Source organism: Leucoraja erinacea, chromosome 22 (genome assembly GCF_028641065.1).
Source record: "Leucoraja erinacea ecotype New England chromosome 22, Leri_hhj_1, whole genome shotgun sequence".
NCBI classification, from domain to species: domain Eukaryota; kingdom Metazoa; phylum Chordata; class Chondrichthyes; order Rajiformes; family Rajidae; genus Leucoraja; species Leucoraja erinaceus.
The window spans coordinates 32,090,334-32,108,740 of NC_073398.1; the positions used below are offsets into that span (position 1 = coordinate 32,090,334).

Consider the following 18,407-nt stretch of genomic DNA (forward strand, 5'->3'; position numbering starts at 1 on the left):
ATTTTAACAGAAGAAAACCCCACCCACCTACCTCCATGGTTACCGGTGGTTTTGTTATTTCCTTGGTTTTTTGAAAATAAGGTTCTGGTTTAATATTTCTTGTTCGGGGTTGTGTGGGAGGTTGAGGCTTCCGCATCTTCCAGGGTGGCCGCCCTGGCCATACCCTAAAACGGATCCTGCAGGTTATATTGATTTCTGACACTGCTACTGGTATGAGCCACATTTTTTATGGCCTTGCCTGTGGCTGGTATCATGCTCCAAAATAGGCCCTTGCGCTGGCCTTGATGAGCCCCAGTGTCTTGGCTTAGTCCACACACGGTTTTTATTTGCAAATGGTAGCATATTTGGGGTCCTAGTGCTGGCTGAATGGCCGCCTTCCACGTGTAGTTCAGGTTATATTGCATATTATTAAACAGATCTGGTGCGTCTTGATGGTCTTTGGTTACCTACGTTTAGTCCAGGGTGCTGGTGTGTGCTATGATGCCTTCCGTCAATCCCTTGAAGGTTCTCTGGATCTTGAGGTCCTGGTTCCTGATGTTCGTCCATATGCTGCCAAATGCATTGGTTTACACTGGGCACCTGTAATGCCTCACCGTTGCCAGGTGGCAGATGTCTGGCCAGTGTTTGTAAATTTTTCTTGTTGGCGTTTGTGGCCAGACATATAGTAATACTATTGCCATCCTGGATCCAAGTCTACCCATGTTTGACTTGGCTAAAGTAATCGGCCACCATGTCCAGCAGAGTCCCTGCTGTGTTAGGATCATGGGACGCTGTATTACCAGGCTCTGGCCCATCAGGGTCCTGCCTACTCTTTTTTATAGAGTTAGAGATCTCTAGGGTCCCACACGGGGTACCCATGTGGGCTTAACTGCTGCCCACTTGTCTTTTGTTCTGCGGACCCCTCTTGCAGGTCAGCCCAGAACTGACCCACAGTGCTCCCCTCTGATGGGGTAGAAGCATTGTGCAGCCCTCAAAGAGGTACTGCTGTGGGTTTATCACGTTGGAGCAAGGCTCCATACACCGCTTCTTCCCGCTCCAGCCCTCTCGGGCACTGGTTGCCGGTGGTTTTATGCAAAGTCGGACCCTTCTGAGTCCACTACCTTGTTTGATTTGTGTCTAGCCTACCGCTCGGTCACATGGATCTGGCCGGTGCGGGGCCGACATCGGGCACAGCTGATCCCACTACGGTTGATCCAAGTGCCGCTGGCTGCTGCTGGCTGCCCGCTGTTCCATGGTCCTCCTTCTCCAGTTTTGTCCTTCCTTCCGTGAAGTGGATATGGCCGGTGTGGAGGATAACTGGCACAGCTGCTTCCATCTATTCCTTTAACCTGACTTCAACGCTCTCAGCACTCCTGGCTGCTCCTTTATCTTAGACCCCTGGGACCCACCCCCGTACTGACGGTACTGGTCCCTTATGGTCGTTGCAGCCGGTCAACCCCACTCTAATGCCCTCAATTCTGGGCACTCCTACTTATATGGTCCTTAGATAAGGGACATATAAGACATTAAAACTGATGATAACAGCTACTATAGTTTTTATATAATATATATAGTCCCTAGATAAGGGGTGTATCAGATATTAAACTGATAAGAACAGATACTACACTTGATCTTAGCCAAAAAGCCGAGAAGCGATTATTGTAACTAAAACCCCGCTGGGACCGATCCTGGTACTCACATACTGGTCCCTTGTAGTAGATTGCAGCCAGTCAACTGCAAAGTCCTTTGCTGCCGAGAAATGAACTTTCTCACCATGCTGGAGCGAAGTTGGGCACAGGTGTTTTTCCCCCCCCGGGAATCGATGTGCCCATGCTGCTCCTGCCAGCTCCTCACGAAGTGCCAGCTGCCAGCTCCTCACGAAGTGCCAGCTGCCACTGCCACTGCTGCTGTTTGCCGCTCCTCCGCTGGTTCGCTCCTCCGCGGTTCTCCCCGCCGGCCTTCTGCACCTTACATGGACCTGGTCCATGTCTGCACCTAGAAAGGTAAGTTGAAGGAAACGCAGGGTCTCTTACCTGCTGTTCCCGACTTTCCTTCTCCCGCCGGTGACCGTCGTTCCCTGTGTCGGGTTCGAGCCGCTTGGACCGACCCCGGTGTTCACGGGCCTGGTCCTTCGCGGCAGTTCCGCAGCCGGTAACCCCGGCTGTTCCTATAGATCCCCTGGACCCTGGTGCTTACCTTGTGAACAAGGTTTTCAGCCCGAACGTCCCGTTCTGACTCCATAAGTGCCGCTGCACTCGCTGAGCGTTTCGAGCCCCGGTACCGCTGGTCCGTGCTGTCTGTCCCGCAGCCTCTGCGCTGGCTGCTACCGACTGCTCCCAAGCCAGTCTCGTTTGAGACTGGCATAGGGACCTTTTTTACTTTGCTTCCCGCCCGGCCGAGAGGTGAATTTTGCCGGTGCGGGAGCAAAGTCGGGCTCAGGTTGTTCCCCTCCAGGGAAACTCGTGCTGTTGCTGCTGCTGGCTGCTCGCCCTCCACGGGTCTCCCCGCAAGCTTTCCGCAGCCTCCTAAAAGTAAGTAGTAAAAAGGAACGCAGAGTCTCTTACCTGCTGTTCCCGACTTTCAAATCTCCCGCTTGGGGAACGCCGTTCCCCCCTGTGTGACTCGTTGCAATGCGTGTAGCGATATGACACGCATGCGTGGAAGCGGGCTTCTTCACGAAGTCACTCACGTGACTCCGAAGTAAAATTCAGAGTTGTTTGCATCTGAATAAGCCACCAGGATTGGGCACGGTTACTGGCTACAAACCATGCCTTTGACTAGGAATTGAACATGATGTACTGTCTCATACAACTTTGAGCATTGACTATTCTCCAGCTACAGAACATTAGATTACCTTCCTTGAAAGCTTGCATTTATGTTTTGAATATAAGGTTTAATCACCAGAATACAGCCAGGGAAAACTAAAACCGCCTAAAAAAAAGAAACAAGGAAATGGTAATGCTGGTTTACCAAAAAAGGACACAAAGTGCTGGAGTAACTCAATGGGTCAGGTAACATCTATGGAGAACATAGTTAGGTGATGTTTCAGGTCGGGACTCTTCTTGAATATGAGGAAGGGCCCCGACCCTAAATGTCACCTGTCCATGTCTTCAGAGATGCTGCCTGACCTACTGAGCTATTCCAGTACTTTGTACTTTTTCTCTTTATAAAAGTAATTTCCCTATATTCACAGTGCAGCTATTCTGAAGCTTTATCTTAAGTCTCTTGCACGACTGCACAGTGTCGCAGCTGGTAGAGCAGCTGCCTCACAGCACCAGAAACCCAGGATCGATACTGACCTCAGGTGCTATCTGTGTGGAGTTTGCACATTCTCTCTGTGACCACGTGGGTTTCTTCCAGGTGCTCCGGTTTCCTCCCACATGTAAGGTTTGTAGGCGAATTGCCTCCCAAAGATGTAAGGTTTGTAGTGGGGATTGAGGGGGGATCTTATCGAAACTTACAAAATTCTTCAGGGGTTGGACAGGCTAGATGCAGGAAGATTGTTCCCGATGTTGGGGAAGTCCAAGACAAGGGGTCACAGTTTAAGGATAAGGGGGAAATCTTTTAGGATCGAGATGAGGAAAACATTTTTCACACAGAGAGTGGTGAATCTCTAGAATTATCTGCCACAGAAGGTAGTTGAGGCCAGTTCATTGGCTATATTTAAGAGGGAGTTAGATGTGGCCCTTGTGGCTAAAGGGATCAGGGGGTATGGAGAGAAGGCAGGTACAGGATACTGAGTTGGATGATCAGCCATGATCATATTGGATGGCAATGCAGGCTCGAAGGGCCGAATGGCCTACTCCTGCACCTATTTTCTATGTAGGTGAATTGCCCTTTGTAAACTGTCCCTAGTGTGCAGAGAGTGAATGACAAAATAGGAGAACATATAATTTGTATGAATGGCTGATTAAATGTAGATGTGGACATGCTGGGCAGAGAGACTGTTTCCTGAGTCACTCCAGTTAGTATGAAGAAGGGACCTGACCCAAAATGTCACCGAGCGAGTCTAAAGAAGGGTCCTAACCCGATATGTCACCTATTCCTTTTCACCAGAGATGCTGCCTGACCCGCTGAGTTACTCCAGCACTTTGAGCCTTTTTTTTCTAAATCAGCTTCTGCAGTTATTTGTTTCTACGAGCTACTCCAGCGCTTTATATTCCACAAAAGAATCCAGCATCTGCAGTTCCTTACCATCTCCATTGTCCTTGTTTGAAATAGCACCATGGTATCTCTTGATAGAGCACACTAGATTGTACATTCAGTCCGAGGGATGGGTCCTTTAGCAATGCAGCCTCCCACTCAGTCATGTACTGGAGCACCAACCCAGATCTCTAAATGGTGGCTGAGCACAGAACCATCAGACCATGAGGTCAGAGGGCTGGTCACAAAGTCACGGAACACTTGCATTGTCGAGTAATTGATTTTTGAAACAGTTCACTCTTCTATAATGGATATAGTGCGTGACTTTAGTCCCACCGCAAATTGGAGGAGCAGCACCTCATATTTCGCTTGGGTAGTTTACACCCCAGCGTTATGAACATTGACCTCCAATTTCAGGCAGTCCTTGCTTTCTCCCTCCTTCCTCTCCCCTTCCCAGCTCTCCAACAGCCTCCACCTTTTCCTTTTCTTTTTCCCGCCCCCCCCCACATCAGTCTGAAGAAGGGTCTCAACCCAAAATGTCGCCTATTCGTTCACTCCTTATATGCTGCCTCAACCGCTGAGTTTCTCCAGCATTTTTGTCTAGCTTTGACTTGATAAAAAGGTGACCTATTAACTCAAAGACACACTCTGCAGACACACTCACATGTACTTCCTAGTTTGTAAATGATGTGGCAGTAAAGTTTGTTCCGTGAAATGATATATTAATAGTGCAACTTACTGAAATGGTTCTGGCTTGTATTTCTGAAATGTGTTATGAATGCGAGCCTTTTATATTCTTATTATTGTTTTGAGCCTTGTCATTTTGTCATCATCTTAGAAAAAGAGTCCTATCTTAGAATAAAGGAGAGGTTATTTAAGACTGAGGTGAGAAAAAACTTTTTCACCCAGAGAGTTGTGAATTTATGGAATTCCCTGCCACAAAGGGCAGTGGAGGCCAAGTCACTGGATGGATTTAAGAGTTAGATAGAGCTCTAGGGGCTAGTGGAGCCAAGGGATATGGGGAGAAGGCAGACACGGGTTTTTGATAGGGGACGATCAGCCATGATCACAATGAATGGTGGTGCTGGCTCGAAGGGCCGAATGGCCTCCTCCTGCACCTGTTTTCTATGTTTCTATGTTTCCTGCAAATGGGGTGGTTAAATCTTATATTCAAAACATAAAGATTTTGGTAGAATTTGAGTCCTTCCCAGCCACACTCTCAAAGTGGTTTGGACTATTTGCAATCTTGGCATATTGTGGTTCTTCAACTCAGCTATTCAAACTTGAAGACTTGAATACATTACTTTATTGTCACTTGTGACAAGTCACAGTGAAATGCTTTGCTTGCATACCCAAGGTAGGTAGATAGTTGCCCAAATCTCCCCACCGTGCAAGTTCCCCCTTTTCTCTTCCTGCTCCTCCCTCACAATATACAATAGACAATAGATGCAGGAGTAGGCCATTCGGTCCTTCGTGCCAGCACCGCCATCCACAATCAGTACCCCCATTCCTGCCTTCGCACCATACCTCTTCACTCCGTTATATTTAAGAGCTCTATCTAACTCTCTCTTGAAAGCATCCAGAGAATTGGCCTCCAATGCCTTCTGAGGCAGAGAATTCCACAGATTCACAACTTTCTGGGTGAAAAAGGTTTTCCTCATCCGTTCTAAATGGCCTGCCCCTTATTCTTAAACTGTGACCCCTGGTTCAGGACCAACATTGGGAACATGTTTCCTGCCTCTAGCGTGTCCAATCCCTCAATAATCTTATATGTTTCAATAAGTTACCCTCTCATCCTTCTAATTCCAGAGTATACAAGCCCAGCCGCCCAATTCTATCAACATATGACAGTCCCGCCATCCTGGGAATTAACCTTGTGATCCTATGCTGCACTCTCTCAATAGCAAGAATGTCCTTCCTCAAATTTGGAGACGAAAACTGCACACAATACTCCAGGTGTGGTCTCACTAGGGCCCTGTACAACTGCAGAAGGACCTCTTTGCTCCTATACTCAACTCCTCTTGTTATGAAGGCCAACATGCCATTAGCTTTCTTCACTGCCTGCTGTACCTGCATGCTTACTTTCAGTGAGTGATGAACAAGGACCCCCAGATCTCTTTGTACTTCCCCTTTCACCATTGACACCATTCAGATAATAATCTGCCTTCCTGTGTTTGCCATCAAAGTAGATAACCTCACATTTATACACATTAAACTGCATCTGCCATGCATCTGCCCACGCACCCAACCTGTCCAAATCACCCTGCATCCTCATAGCATCCTCCTCACAGTTCACACTGCCACACAGCTTTGTGTCATCTGCAAATTTGCTAATGTTAGGCCTCGGATCTTTTGCCGTGGATCGCCAGTGTTGGAGCTCCATCCAGCTCGGCCTGTGGACTTCGGAAGCCGCGGTCTCCGGTAAGAAGTGGCCGATTCGGAAACTCCAAGCCGCAAGTGTGTTCCGATCCGTTCCGACGCCGGAGTTCCGATCATCCCGGCGAGAGGTCCTGTACATAAGGCCGTCCATAGCAATGCCTGCGGAGGGTTCAAAGGCCCTGACCACGGGTGAACAGAGGAAGATGACTGAACTTCATTGCCTTCCATCACAATGGGAAACGTTGATTCTGCTGTGGTGGATGTTTATGTTAAGCTCTATCGTGTATTGTGTTCTTTTGATTTGTATGGCTGTATGGTAACTCAAATATTACTGTATCAATTGGTGCATGTGACAATAAATGTGAACTTGAACTTGAAATGTATAACATTACCCTTGAATAACATCTGACAATGTGCATTTTAACCGCATGTGATTTTTTTTCTATTACAAATCTCAAATTGTGTGGTACAGAGGCAAATAAATAAATGATGGGTCTTGGTCCAAAACATTATGGAGGGCATTGTAGTGCTGGAGTTCAGGTTTCACTAAACAGAATACCATAGGGTTGGCTTTTCAATATGACAAAGCAAACTCCAGCATGCCAGCATCTTGGTAACAAAATATGATTGTGACATGAAGATTGCAATGTTTAGCCGTTAAAATAAGTCAATACAAAGAGCTACAAATAATGCATTTAGTGTCTGGTCCTGATATAGGACACCAGCACATTGTGGCATTATCTCATTATAGATACATGGACTCCTAATCCCAAAGGATTAATCCTGCATTATGCAAACATAAAATTATCAAAATTGCCCTAAATAGAAATTGTCATTTTGAAGTTTAAGTATGGACAATCTTTCTGCCAAAATAAACCAAGTCACTTTAAACTTTTAATCAGATTTTACTTGGACTTCCTGTTAACACACATAGACTGGAGGGGTGATTACTCATATAAGATTTTAGGGACGGCACAGTGGCACAGCGGGTAGTGCCACTGTCTCACAGTGCCAAAGATCCGGGTTTGATCCTGACCCCGAGTAATGTCTGCGTGGAGTTTGCAAGTTCATCCTGAGACCGCGTGGGTCCCCCCCCCCCCCCCCCACATCCCAAAGAAATGTGGGTTTGTAGGTCAATCGGCCTCTGTAAATAACCCCTAATGTGTGGGGAGTGGATGAGAAAATGGGATAACATAGAACTCAATGGGACGAAGGGCCTGCTTCCATGGAACACCCTGCCGTTGCACATCAGACAGGCCCCCTCACTGTCCATCTTCAAATCCAGTGTTAAAACACATTTGTACTCCCTGGCTTTTGACCATGCCTGAGGCTTTGCTTCTGTTTGTGGTGTTTTTGATGTTTCTTTATTTCACATGTCTTTTCCTACTATTTCTTTTGATTGTTATTTTTGGTGTGTATTCACTTTTTTGTCAATGATTAGTGATGTACAGCACTTTGTTGCAGCTATGTTTGTTTTTAAAGTGCTCTATAAATAAAATTATTATTAATTATTTATTATTAAATCAAAGGTACTATTGGTCTACAGAGTTGGACAATGGCAAGTGTGTGCATCTGTGTAATTGAAGGGAAGAAATTTGGAATACAAATCGTATTTTAAAAAGCTTGAATGCTTCTAACTCAAGGTGCAGAATATTGGTGGTCCAGTGTCTGTGCCCAAAAGCTTCATTTGCAGTTTGGTTGAAGAATTATATTGTTCTTCTTCCTAGGAATAAAGTATTGGAGGAACTCTGTGGGTCAGGCAGCATCTGTGGAGAGAAGGAATGGGTGACTTTTCGGGTCGAGACCCTTCGTCAGTCTGAAGAAGGGTTTCGACCCGAAACATCACCTGTTCCTTCTCTCCAGAGATGCTGCCTGTCCCGCTGAGTTACTCCAACATTTTGTGTCTACGGTTTAAACCAGCATCTGCAGTTCCTTCCTACACAAATGATAGGTGGATGCAGGTGTTTCACAGCTGAGAGTTGTGAGTCTGTGGAATTCTCTGCCTCAGAGGGCGGTGGAGGCCGGTTCTCTGGATACTTTCAAGTGAGAGCTTGATAGGGCTCTTAAAGATAGCGGAGTCAGGGGATTATGGGGAGAAGGCAGGAACGGGGTACTGATTGTGGATGATCAGCCGTGATCACATTGAATGGCGGTGCTGGCTCAAAGGGCCGAATGGCCTACTCCTGCACCTATTGTCTATTCATTTCTGCATTTACACACACAGCCAAATTCAGATGAATAAACGGAAATACAAGTTACAGGAGAAACTATTTTACTCAGAGATTTCTTAGATACGATTCCAGTTTTAAGAATGTAAGAAATACAAAGCAGATTAGGCTTGTTGGACCCTTGTACCTACTCTGACATGCATGATTATGTTTTACAGAGACTGTATATAAGGCTAATCGAATTTACCTTGAAGTGTTCACTCTACAAATGTAAAACGTGGTTTACTTACCCAAACTATTCTCAGCCATGGTGTTTAGCCATGTGTTCCTGTGTGGTGCTACACCATATTCTGTGGCTATGAATGTACTTCCTCAACGCAGAAGGTGTGCCCTGCCACATTCCGGCAGCCTCTAGTTTGAACTCGTTCAGAGGGGATGGTCACAGATTAACAGAGCTTTACTCGAGTTTAACAAAGCGCAGAGATGGGGAGATAAACTAACGAGAGATCTACCTGTAAATTTTGCAAGATTTTACCAGATCTTTGCAACACTGACCTTAACTTGAAATAGGATTTGCTCAGTTGTTACTTGTGTCCAAAAAGCCAAGCTTAAAAAAATTGCATGCAAGTTTTTTCCGATATTGTCAGACGAGAATTTCCTCTGCTGCTCCAATGTGAAGGTTTGATTTACGACCAGCAGTCCACTTTCAGGTAACTTAATTGGTGGTTTTCCATTGATGTTTGATGCATTTGAGTTTACACATGTTTTTAACATCGAACATAAGCAGAGCTGCCATCTTGACAGGAAATTTGATACATTTTGCTATGCAGCAGCCGGATAAGGTTTTCTGTTAATAGATTAAAAATAAAAGCTGCCAGCAATTTTGCAGCCTTATAGTTGCACACTGTATTCCCTCCCCATTTTGTGTTGATGTTTCTGTTCTCTCCAAATGTTTAGAAGTTCAAAATTGATTGTGCAACCACAACTCTGTCGAATTATAAAATTCTTGCATGAAAGACATTTCAGAGTAAGTGCTCCTGACCATGATGCTGACAGCTGATTAGACTGTGTCAAGCCTGACGAGTCAGTGAGCCACGTCACATTTTGTGGGCCTGCTCCAGTAAAGCCATTACTTCATGCTTCCTCTTCCCTGTTGTGCCATCAGGAATGTGGAACTCTCTGTTACAATCTGAGATTACTTTCATTGATGCATTTAAAGCATCTACACTTTTCGCTGCCTCAGGAAGGCAGCCATCATCATCGAGGGCCCTTTTCACCCTGAACATTCCCTCGTCTCCCCAGTCCTGTCAGCCGTGGGATACGCAAGGTTGAAAGCACGTTTCACCAGGTTCAGAAACAGCTTCTTCCCCGCTGTTATCAGACTACTGGACAATCCTCCCAAAAGCTAGGGTCTTCCAACCTACGTCCACAATCTTCCAACCTACGTCATTGTGGACTTGCACTTTTTTTACCTGCACTTTGTCCAAAAATAATAGGTGCAGGATAGGCCATTCGGCTCTTCGAGCCAGCACCGCCATTCAATGTGATCATGGCTGATCATCCCCAATTAGTACCCCATTCCTGCCTTCTCCCCATATCCCCTGACTCCGCTATCTTTAAGAGCCCTTTCTAGCCCTTTCTTGAAAGTATCCAGCGAACCGGCCTCCATGGCCTTCTCTGAGGCAGAGAATTTCAGACTCACAACTCTCTGTGTGAAAAAGTGTTTCCTCATCTCCGTTCTAAATGGCTTACCCCTTATTCTTAAACTATACTTCAACTATTATTTTCACTCGTTGTGTACTCTGTTTTACTTTCTCTTTCCACCACCTGTTGTACTTCTCTGTGGCTTGAGTGTACTCGCGTATAGCATGACTTTATTAGTTTTTCCATTGTATCTCGATACAAATTACAACAATAAGACAAAAACAATACCAAAGCCAGAGAAACACAAAGGGAGAATGTCGCCAGGACTCGAGGGCCTGAGCTACAGGGAGAGGTTGGGCAGGCTAGGACTTCATACCTTGGAGCACTGGAGGATGAGGGGTGATCTTATAGAGGTGTATAAAAGTGTATATGGAGTGGCCCAGCCCGAGGGAGGAACGGTACTCACGTGAGGGCGATCCGGTCCGGGGGCTGGGACGGTGCTCCGGTGGCTGGGACGACGTTCTGGTGGTGGTGTCCAGAGTCCTGGGTTCAGCCGCGGGCCGGCGGCTGCGTGTGCTGGACTGGAGGTGCGGCGGCTTCGACCACCCCGGGCCGCAGTGTTTGAACCGGCCCGTTCGCGGGGTTCGGTGAGCTGCGGGACTGTTTGTACCATCGCCCGGTGGGGAATTGCCTCAGCGCAGAGGGAGAAGAGGGAAGAGACTGCAGCCCTAAGATTTTTGCCTCCACCACAGTGAGGAGGTGTTTGGAGGACTCACTGTGGTGGATGTTAATTTGTGTTTATTGTTGTTTATTATTGTATTATTGTATGTATGACTGCAGGCACGAAATTTCGTTCAGACCGTAAGGTCTGAATGACAATAAAGGAATTCAATTCAATTCAATTCAATGAAGGAAATAGATAAGGTGCCAATGCCTTTTGCCCGGGGTAGGGGAATGAAGAATCAGAGGACATAGGTTTAGGATGAGTGGGGCATGATACGACAATGTTTTCCAATCAGAGTGTAATGGGTAAATGGGATGAGGTTCCAGAGGAGACAGCTGAGACGGGTATTATAACAACATTTCAAAGACATTTGGACAGGCACATGGAAAGGAAAGGTTGAGAGGAATACGGGCCAAACGCGGGCAGGTGGGACTGGTATAGATGACGTATTTTGTTCGACCTGGACAAGATGGGCCAAAGGGCTTGTTTCCGTGCTGAATGACTAAACAGAATGCACATTATCATGACGGACCGCAATTAATCGTGTGGTGTTTGCACTTTTTCCCACTTTGTAGCATGAGCACTTCACAGTTGCTTTGGTTTCCGTCCACATCTTGATGAGGAGCTGGCTGGTGGGTTAATTGGCCTCTTGTGGAAATTATCCCTGGTGCAGATGAGAGAATTCAGGGCAAGCTGACAGGGAAGTGAGAGAGAATAGATTACAGGGAGATACGTGGATGAATGGGACTGGTGGGTTGGCTCTGAGGGCCAGTATGGACTCGGTGGGTCGAATTGCCTCGAATGTTATAAAGATGTATGAGAAATATGGATGAGAAGAGATTTTTGAGCATCAGCGCTGACTAGGGGTATGCTAGTGGTTAAGTCACTTGACTAGCATCTGGCTGCCAGGAAAATTCAGTGACAGAAACTGAAATCCCAGCATTGTGGCTGCCATTAAATTCAAGTATAGAGATAAATGTGCAACACGAAACTGGAAATGGAAATAGCAACTATTTCGTTCATTAAGTAGAAACAAGGAATGGCAGATCAAAGTTATCAAAGGTATTTTATTGGTCACATTCACATACACCTAGGTGTAGTGAAGTGAAATGCTTCTTGCCATTTTGCAGCAAATAAAGAAGGAATACAGACATAACATTAATAAGAGTTTTAAACATAAAGAACATCCCCCCACAATGGTTCCCACTATGAGGGAAGGCGCAAAGTCCAGTCCCCAACCCCAGTTCACCCATAGTCGGGCCCATTGAGGCCTCCACAGTTGCCTCTACGGAGGCCCGATGTTCCAGGCCGTTCTCGCCGGGTGATGTTGCTCCGGCATCGGGAGAGTCCTCTCAGCGGCTTGGGAACACTGGAACGGCCACTTCCGTACTGGAGGCCGCGGCTTCCGAAGCCAACAGGGCCGCGCCGGTTGGAGCTCCACCACTGGCGATCTCATCTAGAGATCCCAGGCTCCCGGTGTAAGTTCAGCGCCGCCGCCCGCAGCTGGTCGCTCCACAGTCCCGCAGCTCCGCGATGTTTCCCCCCAGCGATCTTCAGCTCACCGGAGTTCCAGCGCGGCGACCCAGGCAAGGCATCGCCCGCTCCGCGATAGCGCTCCAGCGCTGTGCCGCCGCCGAAGACGAGGTTCTGGGCGGTCCCCGACAGGAAACGCTGCTCCAGGCACGCTGGTAGGCCGCGAGGACGGGTCAAAGCTGCAGCCCGGAGAAAAGCCGCCTCTCCGACCAGGTAGGGACCCTGAAAGGTAGTTTCCCCTCCCACCCCCCACGTAAAAAAGTCTAGACCTCCAAACAAAACACTTAACTTACTAAAATAAAAAATAAAAAGATGAAAGGACAGACAGCTGCTGGCTGGGCAGCCGTGCACAGGACAGCGCCCCCTACAGATGCTGGTTTACAAATCAAGACGGCACGATGGCACAGCGGTAGAGTCGCTGCGTTACAGCGATCGAGACCCGGGTTGGATCGTGACTGCCAGTGCTGTCTGTACAGATTTTGCACATTCTCCCAGTGACAGCGTGGGTTTTCTCCAAGTGCTCAGGTTTCTACCCACACTCCAAAGACGTACAGGTTTGTAGATTAATTGGATATGGTAAAAAACTGTAAACTTGTCCCTAATGTCCTAGTGTGGGTGGTGGAGGCCGGTTCTCTGGATGCTTTCAAGAGAGAGCTAGATAGGGCCCTTAAAAATAGCGGAGTCAGGGGATATGGGGAGAAGGAGGAACGGGGTACTGATTGGGGATGATCAGCCATGATCACATTGAATGGCTGTGCTGGCTCGAAGGGCCGAATGGCCTACTCCTGCACCTATTGTCTATTGTGTGTAGGGTAGTATAATATATGGGGTGATCACTGGGCGGAGTGGACTTGGTGGGCCGAAAGGTCTGTTTCCACGCTGTATCTCTAAAGGCTAAATCTATGTCTAAAGACACAAAGTGCTGGAGTAACTAGGCAGGATGGGCAGCAGCCATGGAGAGCGTGGACAGGTGACATTTCAGGTCGGGACCCTTCTTCGGACTGAAAACATCATTCTGAAGAAGGGTCCCGTTTTGAAATGTCATCTATCCATGTTCCCCATGGGATGCTGACTGTCCCGCTGAGTTACTCCAGCACTTTGTGTCTTGTTTGGTATCCCATTCATTAACGTCCTTCATGAAAGGAAATGAGTCTTCATAATGAGCCTGTCCCACTTAGGCTATTTTTAGGTGACTGCCGGCGACTGTCATCGTCGTAACAGGTTGCCGAAAAAATGGCAACTGGACACCCCTGCGACATATAATTTGAAATAGAATCATACTTTAACAAAAAAAAAATGAAGTCTGCACCGGCGACAACCTGAGTCGTCCTGGCGACAATCTATGACAGCACCTACGTCAGGAGAAGTCAAGCTACGCTCATTGGCGTCAAGCCCACTGTTGCCGAAACTTTTTGAACATTTCAAAACCCAGCGGCGACCAGAAAGACGCTACAACTCTCTGGGCGACTGAGGAGACGACTCACGACCGTACAGGCGACAGCCCGCGACCATGTGGCCTGTAGTCGCCTAAAAAATTGCCTAAGTGGGACAGGGGCATAAGGAATAGGGGCATGAGAAGGCCATTTGGCCCTTCAAGCCTGCTTCACAATTCATGGAGATCACAACTGATCTTCTAGCTCAGTGTTGTGCCAAGTTTTCAGCACTATTCCCACAACTCTTCTTCCAGTGACGCAGTGCACTCTTATCTGTTTCCGCAGTTCACGATGGTTAGGAATGAACAGTAAATAGAGGCCTTGGCAGTGATGTCCAACCCCTGTAAATGAATAACCTGAAATGTGTTTGAATAGAGAGCTTCAAATTCAATGCACTTGTCAGGATATGCTCTTGGTTGGCGACTGGAAAAAAATATGAGGGAATATTGCCTCTTGGTGGAAAGCTGGAAAAGAGAAGGGCAGGACAAAGCCTGGTGAGTGATAGGTGAATACAGGTGACATTTGGTTAGGCAGATTGTTGGACAAAGGCCAGATACAAAAAGTGTGAGATAAGGATAGGTGCAACTTTTAAAGCCAGAGGAAGGAATATAAGGGGAGGGGTGAGGGGAGCAATGGGTTTGCCTCTAGGTGGAGCACTGGGAAAAGAGACGGGGGTGGTTTGAAGATAAGTAGTTATTTAAAATTGGACAATTCTATGTTCATACCGTTAGGTTGTAAGCTGCCCAAGCGGAATACAAGGTTGTGTTCTTCCAGTTTGTGTGTGGCCTCACTCTGGCAGTGGTGGTGGCTGTAAAACTGATAGGTTGCAAGCTATTATTCTAGATTTTGTTTAAATTTATTAAGCTAGCACCTCACTTAGCACTCAGATTGCTTCCCCGAGGATGAGGGCATTGATGAAAACTAGGAATCATGTAAGCATTTGCAGAGAACTGCATTCAGTGCTCACAATGTTGCCTCTTAGAGTCATAGTTATATAGCCTGGAAACAGGCCCTTTGGCCCAAGTTGCGCACACCGGCCAACATGTCGCAGCTACACTAGTCCCACCTGCCCGCATTTGGTCCACATCCCTCCAAACCTGTCCTATCCATGCCTCTTCTGCATTCCCTCTCTTTGTTTGCTCATCCCAGGCTCAACATCACTAAATGGTACCAAGTTCCATGATGGCAGCAATTCTGTACTAGAAACCTGGTGGTGCAACTACAATGAGTCACCCGCTGGCTCAGGGTGGGGAGGCTACTTGTGAAGGCTTGTATTGGACGTGCAATGTAGCGACCCGGGGCTAGCAGAGAGCTCAGGACCGCTCATGGGAAAGCACGATGAATGTGGACCAATGCTGTGGGGTTGATAGCATCAGCTCCATGTACGGATCGGCTGCAAGGAACCTACACCCTCTTCATCATTGAGCTTGGTACCATTGAATGATATTGAGCCTGGGATGAGCTGTGCTGGCAAATGTAGAGAGGGAATACAGAAGAGGCAACTTTGTGAGAAGTTTTTTGTAAGTTTAAGGGAGATTGTTTCAAGTAGGATATGCAGTGCTCTGACAGTTTCTTCCCAGTTGTTATCAGGCCACTGAACCATCCTACCAACAACTAGAGAGCGGTACTGACCTACTATCTACCTAATTGGAGACCCATGATTTCTTTTTGATCGGACTTTATCTTGCACTAAATGTTACTCCCTTTATCATGTATCTGTACACTGTGGATGGCTTGTGATGTATGATCTTTCTGCTGACTGGTTAGCACGCAACAAAATCTTTCTACTATACCTCTGTACACGTGACAATAAACTAAACTCAACTGACCACGAGAGATTGGACAATGGTCATGGGAGCGATCGTGGAAGTACTGGAGATCAGAACTAATGTATCAGGACTACTGGGCCTGTGCTAGCTGGAGTTTAAGAAGAAAGAGGACCTCATTGAAACTTACCAAATAGTGAAAGGCTTGGATAGAGTGGATGTGGAGAGGATTTTTCAACTAGTGGGAGAGTGTAGGACCAGTAGTCATAGCTTCAGAATTAAAGGACATTCCTTTAGGAAGGAGATGAGGAGCAATTTCTTTAATCAGAGGCTGGTGAATTTATGGAAATCTTTGCCACAGAAGGCTGTAGAGGCCAAGTCAATTAATATTTTTAAACCAGATAGATAGATAGATTCTTGATAAGTACGGGTGTCGGGGGTTATGGGGAGAAGGCAGGAGAATGCGGTTAGGAGGGAGAGGTAGATCAGCCATGACTGAATGGCGGAGTAGACTAGATGGGCCGAGTAGCCTAATTCTGCTCCTATCACTTATGACCTAACAGAGTGACGAGGAACTGAAGTCGGAAGGTTCACATAAATTATTTATTAGCTGCACATAACACCCAAGAAGACAGTGGTTGAGAATGTGATGTGCAGCATAAGTGTGGACTTGAGTTACAGGACGACTTCGCTGATGCAACAGTCACTGGATGGGACAAAGGTCAAACGCAAGTAGATGACGCATGAACCACAAAGGAAGGAATTCCTGAGGATGACAAATAGTTTCCTGTGATGCAATCTCAGAGGATGAGAAAATTGAATGTACAATAATTACATCTACACCAGTTATACACGAGGCAATATTTAACTTACTGCATGACCTCAAATGTGTAATGCTTGATTGTTCTCATGGGCTGGCCTACTTCCCAAAGAGAAAATAACGCAATGTACGAACTGAGGTTGCTGTCCGTTGTGACTGATGTGTTGTTGAACGAGGCGGCACAGTTCAGGGCTGCTTCCTTCATTAAAGGATTTTCTCGCACACGGTTAGGAACACGTTACTTCATCAAACTGACATATTAACTGTTTCAAGCAGAAAACACAAACTTACTTACTTACTACCCATTACACCTCCTGGCATGTAGGGCAGCAACAACGGTCCTCCACTCCTGTCTGTTCTGGGCTAACTTCTGGACACTACCCCAGGTCAGGTCCATTGTTTTCATTTCCTCCTCTACAGCTCAACGCCAGGTGGTTTTGGGTCTCCCTCTTTTCCTTTTCCCATCCGGTGTCCAGTGCAGGGCTATTCTTGGGATGCTGTCTGTTACATTCATCCTAGCTCCTGTCGATAGCCCTGGAGGTCCATCACACCCCCCAGTTTTGATTCCTTCAGTTGCCGTTTCCGTAACATATTTGTTTTACGAGACAGGGTTGTTAGCCCTGTGCCCAACCTCCAACCTGGAGGACCAGTGGATCTCTCTTCGTCTCGCCTCTACCCTTCGACCTGCCCGGCATGGGAGACCCTGACAAGAGACGAATCTCCCGCAGGCATAGCTCTAGGGGTCACTGAGCCACACAAGCTCCCCGACCACGACAAGGTTGCAATCCAACGGGGAGAGAAAACACAAAGTGCTGGAGTAACTCAGCAGGTCAGGCCGTATCTCCGGCCAACATGGATAGGCAATGTTTCTGGTCAAGATCCTTCTTAAGACTGATTGTAGTAGGGGGAGAGAGCTGGAAGAGAGGTGGAGCAGGACAAAACCAATCAAAACCCACCACCTACCTTGTTACATTACACCTTTACACACACTAACACCTCTTAAAAGATTGCACTAACACCTCTACATGACAATGATATATATACACACACACAACCCCACCGCTACCATCCCTAACCCCGCCACATTGCACACACACAACCCCGCAACCACTCCTACCCTGCTACATTACACACACTAACACCACTACATGACAATGTTACATATATCTATATATATACACACAATATACACGCATACAAACCCACCACCCCTAAAACTGCTACAGTACAGCATTATACCCACGAACTCCACATAGAAACATAGAAAATAGGTGCAGGAGTTGGCCATTCGGCCCTTCGTGCCTGCACCGCCATTCAATATGATCATGGCTGATCATCCAACTCAGTATCCTGTACCTGCCTTCCCTCCATACTCCCTGATCCCTTTAGCCACAAGGGCCACATGACAATTATATATATAATATATATATCACATATAATATATATGATATATATTATATATGATGATATATGATATGCTATTTATTGTCACTATACATGTACAGTGAAACTGAAAGCTGCTCATACTCAGTGCATACATACAATTTTATAATAGGTGCACAAATATATATATACATATATATATGGAAGTCCGTGTTGGGCGGTGTAGTCAGTGCATGTGTGGATTTGAATTTATGGTAGATATAATTCTCGGGAAGCAGCTATTCCTGAGTCTGTTTGTCCTGGAAGGAAGCAGCTATTCCTGAGTCTGTTTGTCCTGGAGGAAGCAGCTATTCCTGAGTCTGTTTGTCCTGGAAGGAAGCAGCTATTCCTGAGTCTGTTTGTCCTATAACATTGTTATATTACATATATATATAA

The 18,407-nt window shown here is 46.7% G+C and overlaps 1 protein-coding gene and 1 pseudogene across 1 annotated transcript in view; both read right to left on the reverse strand.

The window, feature by feature from the left end:
* tasor2 (transcription activation suppressor family member 2) overlaps window positions 1-12,829 on the reverse strand; it is a 127,830-nt gene extending 115,001 nt beyond the window's left edge. The window contains exon 1 of the mRNA XM_055653407.1: window positions 8,960-12,829. Within this exon, the coding sequence (XP_055509382.1) occupies window positions 8,960-8,978 (19 nt within the window). The 5' untranslated portion in view covers window positions 8,979-12,829. The remainder of the gene's footprint in view (window positions 1-8,959) is intronic.
* Window positions 1,529-1,636, reverse strand: LOC129708061 (U2 spliceosomal RNA; annotated as a pseudogene).
* Window positions 12,830-18,407: the final 5,578 nt, after the last annotated feature.